Source organism: Nothoprocta perdicaria, unplaced genomic scaffold (assembly GCF_003342845.1).
Source record: "Nothoprocta perdicaria isolate Ctin4 unplaced genomic scaffold, notPer1 scaffold_487, whole genome shotgun sequence".
Taxonomy (NCBI): Eukaryota; Metazoa; Chordata; class Aves; order Tinamiformes; family Tinamidae; genus Nothoprocta; species Nothoprocta perdicaria.
Window position 1 is genome coordinate 86,770 of NW_020455740.1, and position 21,841 is coordinate 108,610.

The 21,841-nt window shown below is 50.7% G+C and overlaps 1 protein-coding gene across 1 annotated transcript in view; it reads left to right on the forward strand.

Annotated features, from left to right (window-relative positions):
- Positions 1-17,634, forward strand: part of TWSG1 (twisted gastrulation BMP signaling modulator 1) — an 18,125-nt gene extending 491 nt beyond the window's left edge. The window contains exons 3-5 of the mRNA XM_026047280.1: positions 5,761-5,860; positions 8,837-9,103; positions 15,838-17,634. Coding sequence (XP_025903065.1) covers positions 5,761-5,860; positions 8,837-9,103; positions 15,838-16,019 — 549 coding nt within the window. The 3' untranslated portion in view covers positions 16,020-17,634. The remainder of the gene's footprint in view (positions 1-5,760; positions 5,861-8,836; positions 9,104-15,837) is intronic.
- The last annotated feature ends 4,207 nt before the right edge of the window (positions 17,635-21,841 follow it).

The following is a 21,841-nucleotide window of genomic DNA, read 5'->3' on the forward strand; positions in this document are numbered from 1 at the left end:
GCGGGTAGGTGCGGGCCCCGGGTGCCTCGCGCGGGTAGGTGCGGGCCCCGCCGCAACGGGCCGCCTCGCGGAGCAGCTCCGAGTCCAGGGCTGTGATGTTTGGGTCACTGTTAGAAGCCAGTGCTAGTCGCACTGTCAGATTTCAGGGTCTTTATTCCTTATTGGTAACGTTATGAGTAGATCCTGTAATTCTATCTACACTTCTGACTGGAAAGCTTTATGTGAGACRTAAGTAGTGTTCCCCAAAGATACCTGTAATACCATAACTTCACATACGCTTATCTGTCAGCTCCGTAGCTTGCAGTCTGTTCACTTTCCTAAACCGTAGTTGGTGTCTGGCGCTTCCATAACACAGCACTTCTAAGGTAGATAGAAAAGGTGCTCGTGAACTCATGTGAGAGAGGGACACGGAGCCCCACGGTGCACCTGGAAAAACACRTGTCCTTTTTGATCAGGCAGGGCCTTTGATGTGACTGCTCACTGTAATTACCCAGCTCTGAAAGCCCGTGGATTCACCTGGAAGAAGAAGAAAGCCTTTTTGTTTGAGCTGCTCATCTGTCGTGCCCAGCTGCTGCTTTTGCTTCCCTGTCCCTACAGTGAGAGAAGCAGCCTCGGGTATCGTAGAGCATCAGTGCGGAGGTGCCGGGACTGCAAGCAGGCCTGCTAACGGCCAGGTCCTGGCTTCCCAAAGGTGCTTTGGGGCTGGTTTGCACCACGTGTTCAGCTCAGCTGCAGCTTCTCTAGCAGAGCTGTTGCTGGCGGCCCCTCTGGGTTGGAGACCCCAAGCAGAAGCGCTGCAGAGCGCTGCGGGCGCCGGCCCGGGCGCCGGCGCTAGAGCCCGCGGAGCGATGCAGCTTTTGCCTYTTCCTTTTGCAAAGGTAACAACAGCCAGTGGATGGGGCATCGYGCGGCACGATGAGCTGATGCACTGCTCAGAGGCTTGAAGTCRTTGGCAAGTAGGGTGCCGGATGCTGGTGTATGAGGGGCTGGAATAGGCAGGGCATCCTCGTATGGATTTAGGGAAGAAAGCGTTTGGTCTAGCGGGTGTCTTTTCCCTACCATTGATGCAATCCACCATTGAGGAAAGGACAAACCTTCCATCCCAAGTGTTCACTTCCCATTTGTTGCATTTAAACTTTATTGCCTGGCCTGTCTATTGGATTTGGGATGAAAATATGCAGATGCAGATAGCAGAAGTTCAGTGCAGCTGCCGCGACTGTATTACGTGTGGGTTAAGTTGGCATCTCTATTGCAGCATGACCCTGTGCTTGCAAAGAGCCCTCTCACCTTCTCTGGTTGTTACAGATACCTCTCTCCTGCTGTTGCAGAGGTGGTGTGGAATCTCCTTTTAACATATTTCTCCCAAATCAGCGTTGCACACAGATCTCGAGGTGCTAGGGCTGCACGCTGACCACGCGTGTTGTTGTGTATGGGGACGTGGGGAGGCTGGAGCTGCTGCTTTGCCTGCTCCTCTGCCCCGCACGTAGCAGCCATCCTGTGTAGGAGAACGGAGCAGGTCGGACTAGTTTGGTTGTGGATGTAGAGACTCCCGCAGCCTCGCTGTGAAGGGGTTAAGCTGCCAGCATCACCTTTCTGCTTAACCTTTCAGTGCTCCAGCGTAGGCTACGCTGCTGCATGAAGTCTRTGGTGTTTCTTCTATAGGTAGGCACAGGATATCTTTGTATTTTATGTTTTTTTTTTCCCTCTAAACTCTTCAGGAGAACTGTGAACCTGAAAATGAAATGCTGTGTTGAGTGAGTTTGCTCAACTAAATCGTCACAGTTTTTCCCTAACCTCTTTTTATAGCTGTTCTAGCTTGGCAAAATCCACGGCCTGAAACCAAAATAACGTCTCTCTGAGATTCCCGGGGTAACTAACAGAATGTGAATGTTTGTCATCTGCGTGCAGAAAGCGAGGCTGCCTGTGYTGGAGAAGTAACAAAACAAAAGGCTCAGTCTCTCAAAGCATACAGTTAACATAAATATTTTTGCCAGCATGGCTAAAAGTCAGTACAGTCATTGCTGCCACTCCTTATGAGCTGCTTTCTGCTTAAGGGTGGTCCCTACATAAATATTTATTTTGTTAGATCCAAAGCAGAGCATGAGATCAACAACTTGCATGCACGCTGCTTTCCTTTTCCATCTCGAGAGCTTCGCTGGCGCTCTTGTGCTCTACGTTTCGGGTTTCTCTTGGGAAAGAAAACAATCTGTAAGAAAATAATCTGTAGAAAAATAATGTGGGCATCTCTCTAAAGGAGCTTCATGCTTGCAAAAACTTGTGGCTTCCTATAGCTGCTGAGGAGTTGTGGATGAGGCTGGGAAGTGCAAGCGGAGCGGGCCCATGGAACGAGCCCCCTCGTGGCTTTGGTGCAGCCCCTTGCCGTGTGCTTAGGGGGCTGAGGCCCCCAGCAGCCGGTGACGCCGCTGCTTTGYGGGCAGGGTGCTGCACCCTGCTTGCACAAGGCGCGGGTCTGGCAGCGTTGCTCCCAGGACCCCTGCTGCTGGCTTGAATCCGTGGGTGGCTGCGGCGTTTCCGCACGTAGGGCAGCGGGAACGGCAGCTGGGGGGTGGAGGTGAATTGCGTCCCTGCAACACGGAGGAAGTGCCTGAAGGCAGAAACTTGTGGCGTGGGACGTTGGGACGAGGCTCCCGGGAAGCGGGTTTGGGAGGCCGGATCCGGCGGGCTCCTGAGGGGCAGTTCCCAGCAGGAGAATCGCCCGTGGTGGGATGAGTGCTCGGGCTGTGATAGAGGTGTGGAGAGCCCGGAGCTGCTGCCGGAGCTGGGACAGGGAATGAATAACCCCCTTGCTCTCTGCCTCTGGGCACGGCTGCTGGGGCAGCGGCAGACGGGCTTCATCGGTACCTCTTTTGGTGGGACCTGCCAGGGATCAGGCAGAAACACGTGGTTAATTAAACACAGTGTTGAAACACAAGGCTCTTCAGGATGCTGTTGGAGGTAGGAGACAAACACTGCTGGAGTTCAGGCRTGGATTTTGCAGCCTTCCAAAGAAGGCATTGTTCTAAAAACAGTGAGGGGAAAAATGCAGGGTTTTTCTTGCAGACACTACATGCCCGTAGTAGCCTTGGTAGGTGCTGCTGGTTCTGCTTAAAATCCTGCATCTTTGCCTGCAGCCTTGCAAGTTCACTTGAAAGGGTTTCCAAGACTTCTTTCAGCCTTGTGGCATGGAATAAACACCACCCTTTCACTTTGGGGCTTAGGTATCTAAAAATTACTTGCAGTGTGTATTTTGTAGCTGCCCTGCGTAACACAGTGGGTTTAACAAAATAGATCTGCCTGGTTTCCTTCCAGGAGATTTTGTGTTACCAAACTGTTCTAGGAAAAAACATTAGCTCCTTTTCTCTTCCACCCCCCGCTCCSTTCTGCAGAAACGCTGCCAACGCCTTCAGGTCCTGTTTCTCATTGCACTGAGAACACGGCCCGTGTCGCTTGCAGAAGGCTCTGCAAAAATGCAGATGTTAAACACCTGGTACAAACCTTCACTTGCTTCCCTGGAGCAGAGCAGTCCGGACTGTCCGGACGTGCCTGCTTCCGACTCGGGGCTCCGCGTTCGGATTATCCTTGCTGGACGAAGTGCGTTTCCTGCTGCACCTTCGTGGTTGGCGCTGGGAGGCTGCCAGGCCGCCTGTGAGTCATGTTGCCTTCCAGAGACGCCTCCCCAGCCCCGGCTACGGCCAGGGAGCCTTCCCCGTGGTCAGGGAGCCTTCCCCGCTTCTCCCMCGGCCCTGGAAGCATTCCGGTAGGAGGATGGATCCAGCCGGGGTGACTCACTCGGAAGGGCTCCCAAGTGGTTAACCGTGTACGTATACACACGTATGCATGGAAAAAAAGCCCGTGCAGTCACTGCTCTGAAGAGGAGGCCAAACTGAGGAGAGGGAGTCGGGCAACTGCACAGGAGGCTGCTTGGGCTGCAGCTTCCTTCCAGCCTCCGCGGCCAGCTCGGAGAGGAAAGGGCAAGTTATGATGCTCATAAGCCCTTCATTTACAAAAATAACTTGTTAAAACACTAGTAGGTTTAGTGATGCCTATCCCTAGATAGCACATASACATATAGGCACGGAGTATGTTTTTTCCCCTTGTGCTGCAAGTGTGAAATTTAGGATTGCATTTAATTCCATGCCAGTGTCCTCCTGCTTTAGGCTCATCTAGTGTAGCCTAAAAACCGAGTGAAATTTAGTGAGTTTTCTGGCCTCGATTCACACATTATATTTGATGGTTTATGGAGAAGAGCTTCCTCCCTCATACTGGCTTGCTGGTGTCTTTGTTATGCTCAAGGTTGTTTACCCAGCTTTCCTGTTGAAGAGCAAGTGCATAGGAGATTTTTAACATTAACACACACTCCTATTATGCTCTGGCCAAAGTAAGGATGTGTTACGGTTGTTGTACTCGGGATCTTCATTCTCAAGGCTGACACAATCTGTTTATGAAAGAGTAAAATAAATATTTTAGGAACGCGCCGTTGGGTCCCGTCAGTCACTGGCTGGCTCCTCTTAGGGAGCGCTTGCTGTCTTGCCCACGAGCCCGACTTTCCCCTTTCCCTTGCAAACAGCCTAGCAACGGGAGGCGTTAAGGAACCCCAAGAAGGAAAAAGTACAAAAGAAAAATCTTGGTGGCCTCTCATAACAGGAGAGAAGGGTGGTTTAAATGCACCCGCGTGCTCTGCCGTGGGCAGCCAGACGCTGCTTGAGCTGCCCGTGGAAATGCCTCTGGTGGCAGTCTTCTTCCCTGCCTAGTGTTTCCAAGCAGTAAGAGGCGAAGGCTTCCTTATCAGGTCAGCTCCAGCTTCATTCCAGGCTGCTGGAGGAGGGTTTCCCTTCCTTCAGCTTTGCAGCTCAAGCGTGGGGCTGCCTCTCATCAGTGGTGCAACGATCTGTGGTTGCATAAGGTGGAGCCTTCAGTGGCTGCTGCAMGTTAGGAGCATTTCCTGCTTTAAGAACCCTCTTCCTTTCTTCTCCCTGTCCTCATTCCTTCCTGCGTGCAGGGAATTCCCGTGTTCRGAGGTTGCAGGTGTCCATCTGCTGCAGACCTGCCAACGCCTCCGGGTAGGGGTTGGTCGGAAGGAAGTTTGGAACATTCCTGCTTCCATGATCATTYTGGCATCGTAGCCGGACAACTGTTCAAGGAAGACACGCAGGCATCTGATTGCTCCTTTCCAGAGGCTACAGAAGCCTTGGAAGTGTCCCAGGATGATGTTTTTGTTAATAGCAAAAATGAATCAGCTCGGCTGCTAGGGAAAAATGTAGACACGATTACTTAAAATATAGACCGGTGTGTAACAGGCTTTCAAGGTTATGCAAAATCTTGTGTTTCGGACTTCACCAAATAAGCGTCTTTTAGGATCCACGAATAGGTGCAGTGGCAGACATTGCATCTCTTCATAAATAYGCACACGTTGCTTATGGTAGCCGTTTTCTTAGCTCAATTATAACTAATGCATACTATTTATATATAAAGAAACATCCATCTTCAAACGTCCCGTTGTGAAAGGAAAAGCCTTCAAAGAACCTGTAGGCGCAGCCATCCAAAGGCGTGAGCAGTTCTCACACAAACAGCATTTATTTTTCCCTTCTRCGTGTATTTTGGTGGCTACAGAGGTGTTTCCAGGCCCTCACCYTCTGCAAAGCTTGCCAAACGCCCTGTCCCACCGAGGTGCCCGTGGGCCCACGGAGCGTTTGCGGCAGCAGCGTGGCCCGGCGGCGCCGGCGCTTCCCGCGGCGCCTGACGAGCCTGTGTCCTTTGCAGGAGCTGTGCCAGTGCCGCCCGGGCGAAGGGAACTGCTCCTGCTGCAAGGAGTGCATGCTGTGCCTGGGCACGCTCTGGGACGAGTGCTGCGACTGCGTGGGTAAGTGTCCCCGCGCTCCGCACGCTCCCGCTCCGCGGGGAGGGAATGTCGGGAGGGCCTGTGCTTAATGCACTGGGTGGCTGCGGTGGCGCTGATGGCTCTTGGTTAATGTCCTGGTGACCTGCTGCTCGTCCCGTCTCAAAGGTATAAACTCCCTTTGAGCTGTTCTCAGGTTCTTTCCCTTGCTCAGAACCATTCCTTGCTGGMGACAGCAAACTGCATTGTGCTGGTGTTCTGCAGGGAGAAGCARTACTTGGTTCTTATGGGATTATGAAAAAAAAGAACCAAGGCCAACCGTAGGTTTAATTCTAAATCTGCACATTACTGCCTGTTCTGCAGCTGTTTTGCTACTAAGGAGTTAACAAGGCTTTGGGTTAAGTTTCCCAGTTTTATTTAATCTAAAACATCTCTCGATTGTTCTGCCAGTGCCTCAGTCCCTGTTGCTTCTGTTTCTCCTTGTGTGAGCATCAGTGGGGAGAGCAGGCACTGGCAGAGCAGGGGTTCAGAAGGGATTTTTCTTTTCTTTACTGTGGAGTCAGGAAARAGAGATTTCCCTGTGGTTCTTGCTGTAGCCAAACACGTCTTGTTCACATGAAGCAGCAGGAGTGCAAGGCATCCACTGCTGCTTGCAGAAGAGATCTTTGCTAGGGCTTGATCAGGGCCACARAGATGCTTAAGGAACATCTCTTGTATGAGGAAAGACTGAGTTGGGCTTGTTTAGCCTAGAGGAGAGAAGGGGATCTGACTAACATGTATAAGTTCATGAAGGGAGAATGTGGGGAGGAAGGGGCCAAGCTCTTCTCAGTGGTGGCCAGTGACAGGACAAGGGGCAGTGGGTGTAAGGTGCAACACAGGCAGTTCCATCTCCATGTGGGGAGGAACTTCTTCCCTGTGAGGGTGCCAGAGCCCTGGCACAGGCTGCCCAGGGAGCCTGTGGAGTCTCCTTCTCTGGAGATCTTCCAAACCCGCCTGGATGCCGCCCTGTGCCCCGTGCTCTGGGTGTCCCTGCTGGAGCAGGGGGGTGGACTGGAKGATCTCTAGAGGTCCCTTCCTACCTCAACCASKCTGTGATTCTGTGATTGATCAGTTGGTAAAAAGCCTTAGCTGTCAGGTCAAGTGGGCACGGTTCTTCCTTCACAGTTGTTTGTATGCTGAGGTTTTGTTTTCTTTTTAGTTTTGTCCAAAGCCATGGTAATAAATACTAGACCACTTTTTAAATAGTGAGAATGAAGGATACTCGTGCAATCAGTAGTTACCTGTTATACCAAGAAACCATTCTTCATAGTTTAGGATCTTAATGTATTTTTTGTTGCATTGATATATACACAAACTGTGCCCATCCTGTAGTATTTTGATGAACATTCCTGATAAGCATACTTGATCTTTTCTTATGTGTTTTTCATTAGTGAAACCATATTTTGAATCCAAGTGGACAGATGCAGCCCTACAAAACCTCTCTGCTTTCCACTGCAGTGACATCTAATAAACTTTGCTGACGTGTCTGTACCCAGCAGGTCTTTTGGTTGTCTCTTACCCAATTTGAGATCCTTCTAATGAAAATGTTGGTGGGGTTCCTTTATTAAGTTGTATTGTGAATATTTGAAGTGCTTATTTACTGTTTTTTGTACCCAATACTTGCCTCACCTTTCTAGGAGTTGCCTGACTTGTGTTGTCAGTGCTTTTAAATGCTAAACAGCGTGCTGGAGATGCAGGGGATCTCATGCTGAAAGCACAACGGGCAAAACGCGCTCTTGTTTCATTCATCACAAAAATCATGTCTACTTCAACTGAAAAGGCTTCTTTTATTATATTTGTATACAGTTCCAATTAAACCCACTCTCAGAAACTGGGTCTTAATGGATCTACAGGGCAGGAGACGCTTTTCTGATCTGGTGCGTGTGTATCCCCCACTGCTCTCATAGAAGCCTCTCTGAGGACTGGTGGAGCGGTCCTGGCAGCTGTAGCTAAAAATGTGTCTGTGAAACCGCTCAAAATCACATCCGGATACACACGAGGAAAATGGATTTCCCCTTTGTCAGGTGACTTCCAGTTGTGTTTTATCACTTCAGAGTTTACATATCCATACAGCCATAACTTTTAGTTTTAAAACGGGTGGTTTCTATGYTCAGATTAAGTGAAGATACCTTTCAGCTTCATTACTGATTATAAACGGTAGCATTTATGTTGTCAATGAAAGTCTGGCAAGCGCCCGGGCACTTTGCAGGAAGTGGCAAGGAGGATTAAAATAAAGGGCATTTGGTTTCAAAAAAGATACCACAAAAGATGTTGAAAAATGAGGAAGTGGTAACCTGAAGTAAGCATTTTGCGTGTAGTGATGCTTCCAACCAAGTAGCAAGACGAGTGTCACCCCGGCTGTCTGCAGGAAGGCAGAGTAATTCACCCCGTGTGCCCTCCTGATAGGGATCTTGGCACCTGGCACATGGCTAGTGACATCCCCTGCATTCCTGAAGCAGATGACATTGAACACTTGAATGATGATCAAAAGTTTCATGTACCTGAGGACTTGTTGAGATGCTATCTCCTTTCAGTCTTGGGCTTTCATTTCAGATGTGTTCTGGTTTTTATTTATTTCAGATGTGTTCTGGCGTTTTTATTGTGCTTTGTCTCTTTTCCTAGGGGAAACAAACCTSTCATTGAGCTTTCCAGGCTCTCGACTGAAATGCTAGTGTCAAAGGGAAGTGAAATGCTGTATGGAAGGGGTTTCCTTGTGAGGGCTTTTCCCCTGGATCTCCCGGATTGCCTGTGTGCTTTGTGCAGCTCTGCAGAGATCTGAAATCTGCCGTGCTGGAAACTAGTCCTGCTGTTTAGTGATTTCTGCTACCGAGCGCAGAGTGGAACTTCCTTAAGAGTCCCAATTTGCTTAACAACAAACAATTTAGTTTTATAAGTATTCCCACATGTGAGGAAGAGTTTGGGCACTTTTGTGTAACTCACTATGGTTTGATCCCTTTGCAGGCATGTGCAACCCTCGCAATTACAGCGATACACCTCCCACGTCCAAGAGCACTGTAGAGGAGTTGCACGAGCCAATTCCTTCGCTTTTCCGGGCACTCACAGAAGGGGATACTCAGCTGAACTGGAATATTGTGTCCTTCCCTGTAGCAGAAGAGCTATCACACCACGAGAATCTCGTATCCTTTCTGGAAACAGTGAACCAGCCGCAGCACCAGAACGTCTCCGTCCCGAGCAACAATGTCCATGCACCTTACTCTAGTGACAAAGGTAACAAGTGTGTAGCTAAATCCTTAATGTTTCCTCTGGTTCCTTTCAGGAGGAGCCTTTTCAGTGTATTTTCTTTGCTCACTCATCCCTTTCCAGATAAGATGTGCGTGAGTTTGAACGTGAAATAACAAAAGGGGTGAAACAAAAACATGGAGGAAGAGGAAAGATGGTGCTGAAGCGTCTGATGATCTTAGAGAGCATTGAACTGCCTGAGTTTGCCATCTCTCGAATTCTTCCTGCAGCATGATGCAGTGATGCAGTCTGTTTGTGTTGTTTCATGTGCACACACCAACAGAATATGCACCTTGAACCTGAAAGAGTCACGCGGGCCTCAGGAGACAGGACAGACCCGAAGCTGAATGCAGCTCACGTGTGAGTGCAGAGCAAGGGGCTGAAACATGTGGCTTTAGGGGCTTGAGAAGGGAACATCCCGTAAGCCACTACCCCTGGAATGAGTGTTTAATTCTCRAGTCTGAGTTGGCATAACATGATCTTGAGTGATGGCTTTAGGAAATCCAAGATTGGTAGCAAATGTCAKCGAGATTAGCAAGATCACTCTTGATATTTAGAGGGGTGACAGAATCTTTAAGTAGTTTGGGAAACATTTTTTACAATACGGAGACTCATTCCCATTGCTCTTACTTTTCATTCAGAGGACAGATTCAGCATATTATTAACTGGGGAATAAAAATGACATATATGAGGTAGGGACAATAGTGGGATAAGGAGAGTTTTCTCCGCATGATTTCCATGCTAAACCTGAAATATCTTTTCTTTGAAAATCTTTACATCGGATCTTGTAAGTAGTTCTTAGTAACTAAGTGCTGCTTAACTGAAAAAAACACCACTGATTTGTTTTATTGTAGTATAATTAATGCTGCGCTTCCCTTCCGAACACACACTTTAAAAATTAGTAACTCTGTATGCTGCTGTTGTGATTTTTTTTTTTTAATCTTAACCATGAAAGATACCCTAAAGGGTGGGCATGTGGTTTTTCCATCCCATTGTGAACCTTTGGCCTGGTTACATTTTGGAGCAAGGCTGCTCTTGATTACGTGGAACTGTAATGGCAACTTTTGTGATTTCCTTTGGTTAAAGCACGTTAGAAAAATAAATGAATTCCAGAGCCAGGAAACCAGATGGGCAGCAAACATCTCATTCATGTGTTTCTGACGTGTATTAAAGCGCTTGCTCTCCATTCTGAGAGTGATACAGAGAGCCATGTTAAATGGCAAGCCACAAAGAGCCATGTGTGCAAACAGTGCAGCATTTAGAGATGGAAATTATACTTAGAGAAGAATTATACTTGGAACGGTCTTGAATATATCCCAGTGTATTTAGGTACTACAGCCCAGTTGGCAGTTCATGACAGTCCTTTACCACCGTACCAACAGGATGGGCTAATGATAATTTTGGATTTAACTTGGAATTTGAAATGCCATTCAAGGGAGTGGGGAAGTTTTGAGTTTAACAAAACAGAAAATTACATAACTTTGCAGGGTTTTTTTTCTTACTGAAAGTCTCCTTCATTTCATTTAGTGAGAATGTATTTGAGATGAGGTTCAGAGAGCTTTCRTGGCAATGATGACTTTCCAAAAACAACAGCTATATTTGGAAATAGTTACAAATGCCACTGGTGTTCAGACCTCAGCAGACACTTAGAACAGAAATAAGTGTCAGATATTTTCTTGCGATTGCTCAGTATGGGCCTCCTCCATCTTAGCAGTCAGCAAAGACCTGGAAAAGGTATAAAATGGCTTTCAAAATCCTCTACTTTAAGTAGCTAACTAGGTAATCCTGCTGAGGAGCATGTCTTGGTCACAGTGTGGGTGATTTGTAGTGCTCTGCTCTTGCATTARAGTTTGCTCCTAAAACACAGTTGTTGCTCCTAAAACACAGAGCACAAGAAGATGGGCAGGAAGTGCTGGTTTTGCCCTTGGTCAGTTGTGCGTGTTATGGAGGGTAGAAGGACAAGTAGGGAACTGCTCTCCTTGTTCTGGGTGATGTGTGAACCATGGCATTGTTTCCATTACTTTTTTGGGGGAGGAGGGATTGATTTTTTGGGAAGCCATAACCAAGCAGGTAGAGGAGGAACAGCAGAGGGGTGGAAGGTGAAGTCTAAGAACCTCCTCAATGTGGGAGAACAGGAGGAGTCCAGGGAGCGGGAATCTGCTGACTTCTCCCCACACTGCACTACTACCTGGAGTGGGAGGAGGCTCCATGTGCACATACTCACCTGCAGTATATTCAAGTTTAACCTGCGGTGGGAGAGACTGAAGAGCCTTTCCCACCCTTTCCTTCTCCTCACACATTTTGTTCTTGGCTTCCTAGCCCATCTATCAAAAGGAGAAGTCCTTCAGATGCCAGAGTAGCTGGTGGCCTTCAAGGGCACGACATTCAGGAGGCTGCAAGAAATACCTTGAACGGGGCAGGAACACACGGGTCTGAAGTTTCCTTTACAGCACGGTGCCTTCTCCGTTGTGTGGGCTGCCCATGGACACCGGTGTGCTTGCAGGAGACCCTCTCTTGTTGCCTGGAAGGAGAGAGGAGGCCAACAAGAGGTGGTTTTAGGGAAGGGGACAGCAAACCGTGTRCCGTTTCATGGAAGGCATCCCAGAGTTTTGGAAGGTTCCATATAAAAATACCCCTTGTCACGTTGTGTAATGCGGTTCGGGCTCTAATTTCAGCAGGGATTCATGCAGGGATTGACGTTTAGCTGGTCTAAGATGCCAGATTGTGCTGTGTTCAGCTTGGGATGGGTGCCAGGAAAAGCAGTGCTGGCCACAGGAACCGAGCAGTTTGGCCTCTGAGATATATGAAGCCGCCGGGCCCTGACAAGACTGCTGTGGATCACCGAGGAGCTGGAATGTGGTGGGATATAAAGCATTCCTTCCTAGCCCTGCCCTACTGTGAGCTCTTAGACCTTAAACTTGCCCATTATTATTTTAATGAGTGTCTTCCCTTTCCTCATGTGAACCGGCTTTCAACATTTTAGCAGCCAAAGTATGGGGAATTGCTGGAGCTAGTGGAATGCTTCAAGCCAGTGGGTTTTTCTTTTCTTTTTTTTTTTTTTTTTTTTTTTTTTGCATTTGAGCTGTTACTTCAGAAAGGATTGCAAAGATTATTATTTTGGGCTTACTTTTATGCTTTATTCTTACTTATTGCCTAACTTCTCGCTGCTTCCCTCGAAGCTCCGAGCTGCAAGCTGAGAAGTTTAACTGAGCTGGTTTCAGATCATGACAGGATGTTGGCGAGGGAGTGGGGAGGGAAGCAGAGAAGTTTTTGGCAGCAGATGAAACGAAATCTGCACTGGAGTCGAGGGCTCCTTAATTCAACCACTTAGTGACACTGCGGATGGTGTCAGCTCTGCACTTCCACTTCCCTCGAGAGGATCTGAAAATCCATCAGAGGGCARCTACGTCTGTAGGTGCCCTTGGAGCCTATTAAAAATTGCTTAAAAAAAAAAAATCCGAGTGGATAAAATGGTTCGATTGCCTGACAGATACCTTGCTAAAAAATGCTCTTAGAGTTACTGATAGACGAACCAGCAGACAAATTTAATAGCACCTTTGATTTTGAAGATGGTTTGTGGGGAAATGCAGTTAACAGGGCAAGTCCTTTTTCATCTTCAAGGAAAAAAAGAAGTGTTTTTCCTTAATTTACAGTGAGTGGTGGTTTTCCACGCTGCGACTTGCTGCATTCCGCTGCAGTGTGCCAGCGCAAGGCTGCTCACAGCACCAGGAGTAACATAGCAAAGCGCGGAGGAAACACGAGCCCGTTTCTTCTGCTTGTTTTGAACCTGGGCCGGATCCCGCACCGCRCTCTCTCRCGTCRCCTTCATTCAGAGCGAACGGAGAGSAGGTGGAAACCCTCCGTGYGCTGATAAAAAMCGCCGTGTGGAGGTTTCTGAGGTGCTTTAAACACTCTCCAGCATCCCCAGGGAGCCCGTCCGTGTGGCTTGGCTTTGGGGCTGCTTCTGCAGCCGAACGAGGCGGGTTTTATGGTTTATGTGAGGAGCTGCTGTGGCCTGTAGTAAGTGCAGGGGGTCCCTCCCGAGCCGGGTGTGAAGGAGCAGTATCCGTGTGGAATACCCGTGCTCACAGGATCCTGTGGGCAGAATCCGTGTGGAAGAGCGAGGCCGGCCTGTGTCTCCGTGCGGATCAGGAGCGCTCCTGGTTTCCCAGGGGAGGGAATGTGGCTGCTCGGGTCCCGGGCGGCGCCGGCCGTGGCCGCCTCGCGCTGTGGGGCGGCCGCTCGGGCCCCACTTAGGCCCTGCCTGGCCGGCCAGGCCGCTCGGGCCCCACTTAGGCCCTGCCTGGCCAGCCAGGCCGCTCGGGCCCCACTTAGGCCCTGCCTGGCCGGCCAGGCCGCTCGGGCCCCACTTAGGCCCTGCCTGGCCGGCCAGGCCGCTCGGGCCCCACTTAGGCCCTACCTGGCCGGCCAGGCCGCTCGGGCCCCACTTAGGCCCTGCTCGGCTGGCCAGGCCGCTCGGGCCCCACTTAGGCCCTGCCTGGCCGGCCAGGCCGCTCGGGCCCCGCTTAGGCCCTGCCTGGCCGGCCAGGCCGCTCGGGCCCCGCTTAGGCCCTGCCTGGCCGGCCAGGCCGCTCGGGCCCCACTTAGGCCCTACCTGGCCGGCCAGGCCGCTCAGGCCCCACTTAGGCCCTGCCTGGCTGGCCAGGCCGCTCGGGCCCCGCTTAGGCCCTGCCTGGCCGGCCAGGCCGCTCGGACCCCACTTAAGCCCTGCCTGGCTGGCCAGGCCACTTGGACCGAGCTGTCAGCTCCGCTTCTGCCGCCAGGGCCGCGTGTGTGACCGGCTCCCACCTCCGAGTCTCCCTGGCGCTTCCCGGTTTCCCAGGCCCTGGCCGCTGGGCCAGGCGCTGCCTTCCAGGATCCGTTTCTTTACTGAAGCCGAGGGTGTACAGGCRGCTTTAAGCAGAGCTTTGATAGCTCCAAGGACTCTCTTCTGCTGCTTGCTAAGGCCCCTGGCTGTATGAGAGAGCGTGCCAAGAGTGGGTCCGGGTTTTTACAGCTCCAGGGGGGTTTGTTGACATTCCGGCAGTGCTTTGAGATTGCTTGGAAGCCGTGGCGCTCCTCACCGCACAGCTTTCCTGTTCGGTCCAGCTGGTTGCGGAAACAACGCGCTCCAGCTACGCACCTGCCCTCCGTCCTCGAGGCCCGTGTCGCTTGCCCCATAACGTGCAGGGTCTGTGAGAAGCTCACATCAGCTCCGAGCCTGAACACGGGGGTTTGGCGTCCTGCGTTTGGCAGCGGGGCAGTACGTGGGGTGACCCTCCTGCAGCTCCTCAGGTAGCTGAGCAGTTTCACAGCGGTCAGGTTTCCCACGGGTGTGTTTCCATAAATGATGAGTCTAGAGGGCAGGAGCATCTCCAGGTGTCCAGGAGGAGGAGGCACCCGTAGAAACGTTAGCAGCTACATTGTGCTGCTGTTCTGTACGTTGTTTTGGGCCTTGCCGGGCATCCAGGAGCACGGGCACCACAGAGGTGTCCGTCATCCATGCGGGATTGTGCAGGTCGGATGGTGTCTAGAGCGATGGAGCTTCTTGCTGGCCTCTGCTTTAGGAGCTTGATGTGAGAGCTGCTGATAAGCATGCTCAGACTTCACAGAACCACAGAATGGTTGAGGTTGGAAGGGACCTCTGGAGATCCTCCAGTCCAACCCCCTGCTCCAGCAGGRACACCCAGAGCACGGGGCACAGGGCGGCATCCAGGCGGGTTTGGAAGATCTCCAGAGAAGGAGACTCCACARCCTCCCTGGGCAGCCTGGTCCGGTGCAAGAGGCAGCATCAGTGCTGTGGTTAAGAACCTCACTACTCCCGCAGTCCTGTGATTTACTCCCTSTTCTCCCTAAGCAGTCAACAAAAATAAAGCACTGACTTGGCAGGTCTATTCAGATGACACTTTTCCAACCTGTCTTGGTCACCACGTTCCTCCTGGAGACATGTACCTTAAACAAGGAGTAGTGGTTGGCTGGAAACTCCCTTGACTTTTCCACACATGGATCAGTCTGTTGCAAGGGTGACGTGTCTGCAGGCGGCCTTGGGTTGAGCTTTCCCCAGGGTTTGTCACGTTGTGTGTGACACAACCACGATGCTGGGGGCGATGGGCAGGGTTGCAGTGTAATCGCCCAGGGTGCACGGAGCAAAGCGGTTAAAATCTGTCAGCTCTGGGAACTAAAAGCAGCCTTCGGGGACGGATGTTTTTAGGGAAGCCCAACTTTCATTTCACGGAGTTGCCCGGATCCTTGAGCAACAAAGCCGACGTTTGGGAGAAAGGGGCTTTCAGTCTCACTAGCAAAGGTGGTGGTGCTCTGCAAAACAAAGCGTGCAGTTGCAAGTTGAGGGAAACGAGATTCTCCACTCTGTGATTTAATAGGGCATAACAATACTGTCGAAACGTGGAGGGGAAAAGGAAATGTCTAAGTGCATGTTTATGTTTTTATTAAGTCTTGAACGCYAAGCGTTTCATTATAGCATTTAATAACTGCTGGCAGCTGTACTAGTGTTAACTTGGTGATACAGGTTTTACTTTCAGAGACCATTTGCTTGTTTGTTGTTTTGACAGGGCTCATTTTAAACCTGTTTCCCCCTCCCTTGTGGCTCAGTCTTAATAATCTGCACTCCTGCTTTGAGGTGAATGTTTAATTTTTTCAACTGAACTTTTGAAGTGTTTTGGACATTTTTAACCCAGTCTCTTTTTTTCCTGSCCCGGCTTTAGAGCACATGTGCACCGTGGTGTATTTCGACGACTGCATGTCGATACATCAGTGCAAGATCTCCTGCGAGTCCATGGGAGCATCCAAGTACCGATGGTTTCACAACGCCTGCTGCGAGTGTATCGGGCCGGAGTGCATCGACTACGGCAGCAAAACTGTAAAATGCATGAACTGCATGTTTTGAAGCAGGATAACTGTAATACAGAGGCCAAAGTATTCTCTCTCAGCTAAAGAGATGGGGATTGGAAATACTGCGTTCTGCTGGAATACCTGCTGGTTGCAGTTAAATGTAGTTGGCTTGAGAAAAGATGTATAAAATTCAAAATCTTTTTTTTTTTTCCTTTTTTTTTTAATTTCTTGTAAACCAGGCTAAGTAGTTGAGTTTCAACCATTATGTCTAAGTTTTTCTTTATTTCTGCTCAAAAGGTACGGCCAGGCTCATACTCGCTGTCCTGATTGTTTAGCTTTGATTGGAATGTATTGGCTATACTGTATATCTAGTAGGTAGAAACYTTAGAGTAGGGAAACCTTAATAATATGGTAATAAGATTCCCACCTCCTAAGTCTGACGAGTAATCAAGTAGATGCTGTTGGATTGGGGGGAAGGGAACAGGGGTTATTTTTTGCTTTTATTACCTTCCATTCTTAGCTTTCTGTTGTGAAAAGGGTATTTGGGGAAAGAAGAATTCTTTTAACTCATTCCCTCTCTTCAAGTTCAAATCATGGGCTGTCATGGATAAAATCCTACCTTCTTAGAAGGGTGGCCCAACAAAACGCTGCGTATGAAACACTTTCCCCCCAAATCCCATCTGTCCCATGCTCCTAAGAACATTTAATGCATTATTGCATTCAGAAATGCTTCTCAATCTTAAATGCAAAAACAAAACTTCTAAGAACAGTCGCACCCCTCTCCTTTTGCACTTTCTCTAGAGTCACTTAATCCCCAAACATTCAGTCCAGTAAAGGAAACATGAAAGGTCATTATGAATTAAAAGAAGAATGAAACATGACCTAGYGAGTGCCACAGGGCCCTCGGGTGAGCAGCTGGTAGCAGGCCCCTGTCACATGCAGCAGTTTGCTGGGAATATTTATTCCAAAACCTACTTCTGGTTTTTTCCGCCTGTGGAGTCGCTGACGAAGGGAAGATGTGTCTGGAGAAGCAAACAAGGATGCTCCAAGGAGATTGTCCTGTCTGTTTTGCTCAGTAAAGTTGTAACGTGCTGGCTGTTACAGGGCAGTTAATATGACCCCATTAGGTCGCTACTGATAATGGTACTAAATATAAAGTAGGAATAGTTAATGATCAGCTTTTGGTATTTATAATAATGTTGGGTTTAGYGCCTTAATTTTTTTATACCTATTTATGTGTCATTTACAAAAACTGTTGATTATTCATGTTTTTGCCACTGGCCGCAGCCTGGGCAGACCAAACTGCCTTTGCACACATCTGTCGGGCGCAGATGCACGCAGGCATTTTAAACTTGTTTAATTCCCCTTTGTGAAATATTGATGCTCGGTCTCATTTCTCCAGTCTCTCTTTTTCAGCTGTACGGAAGAACTTGAAAAATGATTGCCTGCTGTTCTGTTGTTTGACAATATCTTCTGTTATCTTTTATTCTACATRAGTTTCTTTAAAATGACTGGAGAGGAAGGACGTGTCAGAGTAGCYTTGGCTACCTGCTTTTAGCTGGAGGAGGGGAGGCATCATTTTTCATCAAAATAGACCACATACAGTAAGTGTGCCTGCAGATCATGCCTAAGATTTTACAATGACAGACTACTTGAAACAGCTAAAAAAATTACAGTTCAGCATCTTCTTGGGGAAGAAACAAGGCTGATGCTTCTGGAGCGGCGCCCGCTGCCATGGGTGTGTGACTTCATTTACATCAGTGTGATTCCACTAGGAGGGCAAGGCAAAGGAATAGCGTGGGGAGGGTAACGGGAGGGTGGAAGAGACTCTCCTAACAAACAGCCAGGAAAAATTGTGGAAAACGCATTCAGAGTTTGATACGCCTGTGTAATGGGCCTGAGAGTGGTAGTGAGGGTGTGAACTTTGAGGCTTGCCTTATTTTTGTAATTCTTGATGCTGTGTAGAGGTTGCTGCCAGCGTTGTGGGTGTGCGAATGGCATACACCAACATCCAGCGTATTTTATTACTATGAGTGTTTTTAGAGGTATTTTAATAAAAAGATATTATTGGTCTACCTGGTTCCTTTCTCATCATTTTTCCAGGGCAAAAGTTACCTGGAAACGTGTAGTAGAAGTACCATTGTCACTATCTAAACTGAGAGAATAACGTATCTGAACAGGGGTCGAAGGCCTTCTGTTATTYTTTCTCTCAAAGCAGAGAAATACATAGAAATTCTAGTTTCTTCACCTTTGCATTCTGAAAACTTAAGAAAGGAGAGTGTGATTCTGGGAATTCTGCTGTGTAATGCAAGAGGGAACCTGTTGTCACTGTGGGCTGAGGTCAGAGGAACAGAGTCCGGGACGGGACCGGCAGGTGACGGCTCCCCTCGCAGGCCAGGCCATCCTGCCCTCCCTGCGTCCAGATGATCAGCAGGTGATGACATTTCTGGCAGAGATACGGGGCGCAGTGTAAGCTCTCTTTTTCTTTTTTTCTTTAGGACAGGATCTTTTTTTAAGGCCTGGCAGGAAAAGAAGAAAAGGCAGCTGACCGGGAGCACTTGTTGCTGGGCCAAGTCTCTACATGAGACAGTCTCTAAGCATGAAATTGGAAGCAGACTTTGCACAGTGGGTGCCTCCTGAGGGTACCTCAGCTGAACGTGTGGATGGGCCTCCTGGCTGACTCACCCCACACACCTTGCTGGCTGCCCCCACGCTGTTCCGAACCCAGCAGCAGAGGTGGTGATTCCGTGAGCGCGGAAGTGATGCCGCTCTGCGCCACAGAAAGGGGACATGGGGAGCTGGAAGCTCCTCTCCATCCCTCATTTGCCACGGCACAGCGATCCTGTGAGGGGGTGAGCCCTGCAAGTCACCGCCCTCCTGGTGCTTTCTTGCAGCTGAAGATTTTTCTGAAGATTTTTTTTTTCTCATAGGCACTCGTTGGTCCCAAATTTCGKAAGCACCGATACCCTGTACCGGGTGAATGATATGGTCATGGCTTTTACAGGATTTCCTGGGTCTCCTAGCACATTTTTAATAAACCCAGAGGGTTTGACATCTGGCATTTCAGAAGCGATTGACGGCCCCGGCTCGCGTCTCCGTCGGCAGCGGGGTTGGTCCGGCCGCAGTCGCAGTCACACCGCGCTGTTTCCCTGGGCCGCACGGAGCGTGGCCTCGTCACCCGCCGGCCCCTGCGCTCCCCATAGCGCCTGGGGCCTCCTGCTGCCCTCGGAGCCCGCTCCGACCTTCCGGCCTCTCGCGGCCACACAGGAGCGGAGCGGAGCCTCCTCAGYGGGAAAACGGCTGCATGAGGGAGTTAGTGAGCGGCCGGGACACGGGGCACGTGGCCAGCAGCCTGCGTGCGCTGCACCGTCTCCCTTACCCCCTTATCCCGCCAGGGGCCTGGGCTTGCTCCTCCCCACGCCCCTGCTCCTTCGCCTAMACATCCCATCCCTTGCACCTCTTCTTGGCTGCTGAGTGTTGCTTTATGCCTGATGAAAATGASGCAGAACATCCACCTGTGGCTTGTCCACAGGGATATTAACATAACACACTAACGTCACCAGGATGTAGSAGAGGCCGCTTATGCTCCCATTGCTCCAATGGTTTCCAGTGGACGCTTTTCCTGCTGTCCTCTCCCCAGCCAYGAGAAGCTGCTGTGCAGACAGGAGGGAGAGCAAGGAGGGGCAGCGGGAGCGCAGGCCCCTTTTCTTCCCAGCTCTGCCCCACGCATTTCCTTCATCCTTGTGGGAACAGGTGTTTCCTTCGGAAATCCYCTGACTCAGGCGGGTGCTCGGTCAACGGAGGAAGATGGAGGGTTTCTGCAATGACGGGGCTGGGCGGACCTTGGCCTTCAGCCACGAAGCGGAGCGGGTCTCYGGAAGACACCTCCTGTTTGCCGCTTCCCGCAGGGCGCTCGGCATTGTATGAGCAAGGACCGGCCTCCGTTTCACAGGGAATTAACCTGCGGATCTGACCCCATGGACCAAGGGGGAAGAGTTCTAAACTTTGAAGAAACCCAGAATTTGAGATATTAAAGTGGCTTCTCAGGCACTATTTCAGACTGCCAATTAGAAGCTGTACCCATTACCATTAGTAAAACGACAACCTCAGCCCCAAAACAGGATTTCTTCAGGCAGTCTTACAGCTGAGAGGTAACAGGAGGGAATTACTTGTTCACTTAAACTGCTCTGCTTTTCCCTTACTTTTTTTTCCTAAAAGAAAAAAAAAAGGGGGCTTTCCTCTTTCTAGAGCATCACTCCATTATTATTTTGTTAGGTTTCTGAGGCTCGGGTGCAGCAGCAAGACTGAATTTCAAAGCAGAGAGCTCGTCGTCTCAGAATCCTTGTGTGACTCGGCCCGTAGAACAGCGAGAATTTAAGATGAGTGAATTTAGGGGGGTGCAGGATGCAAGAACGTGGCCCCCTCCGTGTGAGCCTGTGTAGGAAAACCCCGGCCCCGGATGCGGTTTCTGAAGTTTAAAGTTACCCAGTCATATTTCATATGGTGTCAAACTGCTCTAGCACTGCGCRCAATTAGTGTTTGTTTTGGGGAAAAAATAAGAAAATGGGGCAAGCTTCGTTCGGTGCTCGTTAACTGACGGGTCTGTTGTGTGTGAGCTCCCATGAGCGGCGCCCTCTCCTCGCTCTTGATGCTCTGGTGACTGTGAGGGCTTCAAGGGGCCCTCACAGGCAACGGCCTCSAATCACTGCGGCTGTTCCTCAAGTCACCGTTCTTTCCTCCTTTTGCCAAAAATAACAACTTTTGTGTAACGAAAAGCACGAGGCGCCGTGTTAAAGAAAACTTGCAGTTGTCCTCAAGTTATCCCTTGTGGGGGGAGGAGGGGAAGCGGGAGCTGGGGGTTACGTAACACGCGCGGGGACATTATCCCTGTGCTCCGACACTAATCAGGGAGTTCACAGCCCTCCCTTTTGTATTTTCTACTGAATAGCACGAATTCCTGCGGGGGACCTTTCGCTGTGCCGCCGAGGGCTGCACAAAGGGCCCATTGGACAGGCACTAAGGCGCATTGAGTCTCCAGCGGCCAAAGGAAGCAGGTGGCACCCTGCCACGGCGCCAACGGGCCCGGCAGCTCCGGGATTATGTTCGGGGCTGTGGGAATGAGCCGGCCTGCCTCTTACTGGAACAAATTCCCCCGTTGATTGCGAGTCCTGAAAAGGATTCAAGATACGCAGGTGCTTAATGTAATCGGAAAGCCGCGCGGCGAGAAACAAAGGCCACGCATTCCTTCAGGAGCCGTGTAAACAGGATGCGGGCGGCTGGAGACGTGTTCCTTGGCAGGGATCGGCGCCGCGCGTCACGGGGCCTTCCGGAGCCGGGTCCCCGCGCACGGGCTGCCCGGCTCAGCCGCACGCTCCTCGACGGCCTGCSTTTCTCGTTAACCCGCTCGGGAAGGCAGGCGTTTCCGCCCGCGGAGCCCTCCTGAACCGTATCCCTTTTATCCCGTCTCTGAAGCGGGAAGGCCGAGGGAGGCAGCGCTCCCCGCGTCGCCCCCCAGCGCCGGGGCCCCTCTGCCCGGCGCTCCCGGGGCTGCGGCCGCCCCTCGGGGGCTCCTCGTCCCGGGCTCCCGCACCGGGCAGCGCGGCGGGTCCCCGCTCCGCTTGGAAACCAGCGAGGCCGAGCGGCCGCGCCCCGCACCTCGCCGCCGCCTCACGCACCGCCCCCGCGGAGGCCGATGGGAGCTGTAGTCCGGCTCCCGGAGAACGGCTGCCCACTTCTTCCTGCACGAGACCCCCGGGGAACTACAACACCCACCGTGCCCCGCGGGCAGGGCTCGGCAGCGGGAGGGGCTCCTTCCCTGCCCTCCTACTGCGCGTGCGCAGAGACCGCTGCGCATCTCCCAGCGCCACAGCGCACGCG